This window comes from Erigeron canadensis, chromosome 2, assembly GCF_010389155.1.
Source record: "Erigeron canadensis isolate Cc75 chromosome 2, C_canadensis_v1, whole genome shotgun sequence".
NCBI classification, from domain to species: domain Eukaryota; kingdom Viridiplantae; phylum Streptophyta; class Magnoliopsida; order Asterales; family Asteraceae; genus Erigeron; species Erigeron canadensis.
The window spans coordinates 3,847,123-3,853,122 of record NC_057762.1 but is presented as its reverse complement, the minus strand read 5'-3'; the positions used below and the strand labels follow the sequence as shown (position 1 = coordinate 3,853,122).

General features: G+C 33.4%; 1 protein-coding gene across 1 annotated transcript; it reads right to left on the bottom strand.

The window, feature by feature from the left end:
* Positions 1-624: 624 nt before the first annotated feature.
* On the bottom strand, positions 625-2,679 carry LOC122587539 (F-box/kelch-repeat protein At3g23880-like). The gene is made up of 4 exons (XM_043759724.1): positions 2,639-2,679; positions 1,769-1,950; positions 1,311-1,682; positions 625-1,193 (listed from the first exon to the last, which is right to left on the bottom strand). Exons 1-4 carry the CDS (start codon positions 2,677-2,679, stop codon positions 817-819), a joined length of 972 nt encoding a protein of 323 aa, XP_043615659.1. The 3' UTR covers positions 625-816.
* Positions 2,680-6,000: the final 3,321 nt, after the last annotated feature.

Below are 6,000 nucleotides of genomic sequence, written 5' to 3'. Positions count from 1 at the left end.
ACATTTTCAGATTTCCGAAACTGGGCTTATATGCATTTAAACTACACTTTGTGAAACTTTTGACCAGCTTGACCCGTTTTCCACTTGGGCGAGAAAACATTTTACTACACCGAAATGGATCAATCTAAATAAATACTAAGTCAGAACTCAGAAGTGCAATCCATGATTTGGGGTTGAAAATGGGTGGATTCATACCAGAAATAAGAACCTTGCTCATTCAGAAACAAGATGCTTTCTAATATAAAAGATCGAAAGACGTGCACTTCATCTAGCCATAATTTAACCTTCACCCGATAGACTGATTGTTTTTGACATAATTCCTACATAAATAGAATAGATAAGCTGATCAATGCCCTCGACATTCTAAAGTTGCCAGCTTTCAAACATATACAGCACAAAGTTTAGAAATCTATTGGTATCATGTAACAGAAAAGCTTGGAAAATAGCATCCTTTGTTATCAACTATCCAAATACCATAAAAGAAAATACAAACATAGTCACTTGTTATTATGCCTACCCACCATAAAAGAAAATAGCATCCTTTGTTATCAACTATCCAAATACCATAAAAGAAAACACTAAACATAACGATTAAATGTCAACAAAGTAATTGTGCAAAATGTTTACAATGAAGTAGGATTCAACATAACATATATTAAACATGGATCTCACAGATAACAAAAGCTGAATCTTACATAAATGGGTTTAATTTTTCTTAACTTTTAATCTGCATGACAAGTTGTGCTCGAATCACCAGAACTTTGCTTGCACCTTTCAGAAGTCCTCTATTCAAATGCACACTTTGCAATGTGGTCATTATCTATTATCAGCTCGATGATCAAGCAAAAGTAGTGTTTCCACGTAGGAATGAACAAAAAAGGCATCATATAATCCATAAATTCCAATGTTGTTGATGCTTTTTGATTCTGGCTCATACATAGCAAGTGCAACGGGTGCATTCCAATTATCTTCATTGTCATTCTCCAATTCAATGATAAGTGCTCCATTTTTTCGGAATCCGAGTGTTCTAAGCATATGTGCGACTGTGTTAATGGAGTATAGTTTATTAAAGGATCTAGTACAACCATGCCCAATCATCATCCATACATCACAAGTATTCTGGGAGTAGATATCCAACTTCAGAACAGCCAGGGACTCTCTTAAGTTAGTCAATGACAAAGAGGGAGCGGGGGCTCACACTAAATCATCAGGGAGGTTTACTTTAGTGAATTCTTCAATTGTCAAATCAAATGAAATAATTACATCATTTCCCCTATGCCAAGCACTCCAATAAATAAACCCATTTATACCTGCCTGATAACCTGCCCAAGAACGATGAAAGCTAATCGATTCATGAGGAAGGTTGCTACTTAATGGAATTCTCCAAGTCCCTCCCGTAAATACCTCAACTTGGGTGCTAAAATTTTCATTCGTAATCAACACAACACTAGGATATGTAATCTTGACAATCTTAGGGTCAAGATTCCGAGGACAAACGCCAAAACCGACAACAGTCTCATAACACTTATCAACGCGTAAATTAGGTATTTTAGTGGCAACAGTTTTCCTGATTGAAGGGTTCCAAATAACAACAGTATTAACTTCAGGTTCATACAAGCAAAACAGGCCATGAGAACTACCTAATATAATTGAATCATCGTCAATTTTGTTAACTTTGTTAACTGAATCAGGAATAAACAAAGTTTCTGATGTGGGAAAATGTCATCGTCGACAATAGATACATATCCTACCGGTGTATCACATAAACATTCGCAATCTTCTATGCAAACTTTGCAGCAATCTGCCGTCTTTAGAAATAGGAGGTGATGAGGAGTAGTGTGGCGGCGGAGGGTATGAGCAGTGATAAAATCCTTGCTATCGATCATAGACTTCCATGCTTTTGAAACTGATCTAAATTGAATCAAAGATTTTACATCAGGGATTCTTTCAGGCCATCCGGAGTAAGGCGTTATTTTACCTTTTTTTGCTACAAGAAGCCCTATAAAGCTCCAAGAAGCCTTGTACATTTGCCCCAAGGGGTTTTATTGTAAAAAAAATACTCCAGGCGCGGATTACAAGACGCTTCAAAAAAAGAAACGTTGTGCAAACGGCTATAGATTCCAAACGGCTACTATGTTTTTTAATGTTTTTTTTTCACTTTAACCCCTCCTATTTTCTATATATACACATATTTAATATTTCACAACCATATTTTCACAACTATCTATCTATCTTTCTTTCTTACAAATTTTTATACAATTTACACACAATTATTCACCTTACCTTTCATCTATGGATCCCAATGATATTTCTTCCTCATCTTCATCATCTATGGGTATCGCAATAAAACTAGTTTAGTGAATATTTTGGACATTCTCAATTTTAAAGATTTTTTTTGCAAATGTAAAAACTAAAGGTAAAGAATTGTAAAAAAACAAAGTTTTATTAAACAAAACATAAAACAAAAAAATAAAAAAAACAAGTTTGGCCCACAAGAAGGGCTTCCTCGTAAAGCCTTGCTCCAAGACAAAATAAAAGGAAGCCCCTTGATGAGTGAATTGTTACTTGTCAAGAGATGCCCCTATGAAGAGATGCCCCTATGGGGCTTCCTCATAAAGCCTTGCTCCCATTAGCCTCAAGGATTTCCATTTGGATTTCAAAAGGAATGTTGTCTGACATTTTTGATTGGAAGGTGTGGCTGTTGGTGGTTTGGAAACTATCTTTGGAAGCTTTTCAAAAGTATAGGGTTTGGTTGAAATGTTTTAAAAACAGCTGCGTTTATCTTTTTGTTTTTTAGTTTTTTTTTTCACACCCATTAACTCAACCGGTTTGTTTTTTAGTTTTTTTTTTAGTATTTTTTCAATGAACTGTGTGATGTAAGTTTGTTACTAAAACAAGTGAACTTCTTCGACTAATTACTACTATTTATTATTATTATTTTTTTTAACCAATCATCAATAGATGAATTGATATATGGTGAAGCCTGGGTACATTCTCGAGTTTTAATTTGATGGGATAAGAAAGGGAAGGAGAGGAAAACTTATGTTTTTGTATTCTTGAGATTTTTTATTAAAAGAAAGGAAAGTGATGGAAAGGAAAAGTGAGGGGTTCTGGAGCTAAAAACTTTCCTTCCATATTTGGCATGATTTGGAAGGATAAGTTATAAATTTATTAATATACCCTCCAACCATTATATAAACTATAATAATTATGAGGTTATAAATGTAAAATAACATATTTTTATCCTTTCTTATCCTTCTCTTTTAACTCAAGAATGCCTTTACATCCTTTTATTCACTTTCTTTTCTTTTAAATGATAAAACTCGAGAATGCATTTTATAAATATAATTTTGTATCCTTTCTTCTCCTATCCAAACTTATCCTTTCTTTTCCTTTAATAAAAACTCAAGAATACAGTGTAAAAGTGCATTCTCGTGTTTTTTTTTAAAGGATAGGAAAAGAAACGATTGAAAAATTTCTCTATTTTGCATTCTTGAGTTTTTTTTTTAAAAGAAAGGAAAGGGGAAGAAAAGAAAACAAGGATGTTTTTGAAGTAAAAACTTTCCTCCCATTTTTGGGAGGATTTGGATGTAAAACTTTTAAGTTATGTGTATAATTACTAATTTACCCCTATTAATTAATAACAACTTTATAGGAAAAAGGACATAATTGTAAAATTATAACTTTTCTTTTCTTTCTATCTCAATAACACTATTAATTTTGTGTTTTCTTTTCTTTTCTTTATTTCATGTAACTCAAGAATGTCTTTTTGATACATAAATTTTTTTCTTTTCTTTTCTTATCCAATCTTTTCCTTTCCTGTCATTTAAAAAAACTTGAGAAGAGATATTGGGTTCAAATCCTAGTATGAGCAAAATATCCCCAAAAATGAAGACAGACCTTTCCTATGGAATTGATGTTAGGTATATAAAAAGACATACCGCTGAACCTAAATTCACAGTTAAAAAAAAAACTATTTTTTTAAAGGAAAATGATTATTAATCCTTCTAAATTTAATTGATATGTCTCGTAGTTAATTTTACAACTCCCACAACTTGATGTGTTCTCTATCAGCCTTTTGACTTCTTAGGAATTGATCCAACCCATTTTTTCGTCAAAACTCTAAAACATTGCTATCAAAAATTTTTTTAAAGTTAGAGGTCAACCCAAGTTGATTAGCTGATATAAATATGAAAATAAACTGTATATAGACAATTACATAAGCAAATTATTTTATTTTTTAATGAAAATGTGAATTATATTAAAATTCAAATATGTACACATTTACAAATAAATGCATGCTCGGACAACCCCAAGAATCATCAAACAAAATCGACAGCTACATTCTAAACTATACAAAGAAACAAACAGGAAAATACAAACTAAAATCCCATCAGTGATTCAAGACTGAAACCACATTGACCAATTCACAAAACAAACAACATCCTATATACAAGACACAAACAACTCCCTCTTTTGCTCCAACAATAACTATCCTGCAAAGCAGACCCCGTATCTATACACAATATATCCAGTCAATTTCAGAAAACAGATCATCACCAACTCAAACAATTCAAAAACCCAAATCACCCAGAAAGACTCAACCATATTAATGTTAGAAAGGGACCAAGAAGTGTCATCTTTCACCACTCTCTATTCCCAATCGCACACACTAATCCAGCTAATATACACTTCACAAAACCACAATACAGAATGACCATACCACTAGATGGCAAACAAACTATTCTTTTTCCAGCAAAGGTCCCATTTATCAGCCATAATCATCATATTTCTGGATTTCTTTACTTTTAAAGTGAGCATCTTTAACCTAACATTATACTTAATGCTCTTGCATAGTTCATCCCCATTTCTTTCTCTCTTTTTGAACAATCTATAATTCCTTTCTTGCCAAATATAGTAAACAGATGCAGCAAGAACCAACTTACACACAACCATTCCTATATTATTCTGCACTTCCTTTTCTGTAATTTCCTGAACAGAATTATCCATTCTATAACTCACATTCTTCAGATTAGTCATTTTCCTCATGCAATCCCAAATTTCCATAGTGTAAGGACACTGAAAAAATAGATGCTCATGACTATCAGGACCTGCCTGACAAAAAGTGCAAAAAATAGTACCATTAGTCTGCCATTTTTCCATTCTGTCTTGTGGCATCAATCTACCCTGCATAGCTAACCATAAAATGAAAGCATGCCTAGGCACCATCTGGTTAAACCACACCATTTTACACCATCCAACACTTAGATTATCAATCCTGAGATCCTCCCAGGCCTGCTTTGTACTAAAATCCATTAATAGATTCTTATCTGTAAACCATTGGACTTTATCCTTTTTATCATCCTGCCAACTTGGTATATCAATCTTGCCAATATTAGGGAAATTAATCATCCACTCACTTGGCCAGTTCCACTTTCCTTCATTAAACATATCAGCCACTTTCAGACTATCCTCCAATCTAGCATCATAAATTGTCCTTCTAGTTATATACTCACAAAGAGGACCCTGCTCACACCATTTGTCATACCATATAGAGATGTGTTTCCCATTTCCAATCACATATCTAACATGGTTCTTAATCATATCTCTGACTTCAATCATGGTCTTCCAACCCCAACTATCTCCCTTATCAACATCAACACTCCATATACTTTTACCTTTTAATCTCACAGTATTCACCCAATTAGCCCATAAAGAATCCTTATTCTCTAAAATTTTCCAAAACTGCCTAACTAGCAATACCTTATTCCATTTCTTCAAATCCTTTAAACCTAATCCACCCTGAATTTTAGGCTTACAAACATTTTTCCAAGCCACTTTTGCTTTTCCTTTGATAGAATCACCAGCATTCCAAAGAAATCTCTTGAACAACTGCTCAATTTCTTTTATCACAGCTGCAGGAAGCATATAAACAGAGGCCCAATAATTTTGCATAGAAGCTAAGACTGAAACAATTAGCTGTAATCTCCCAGCATAGGA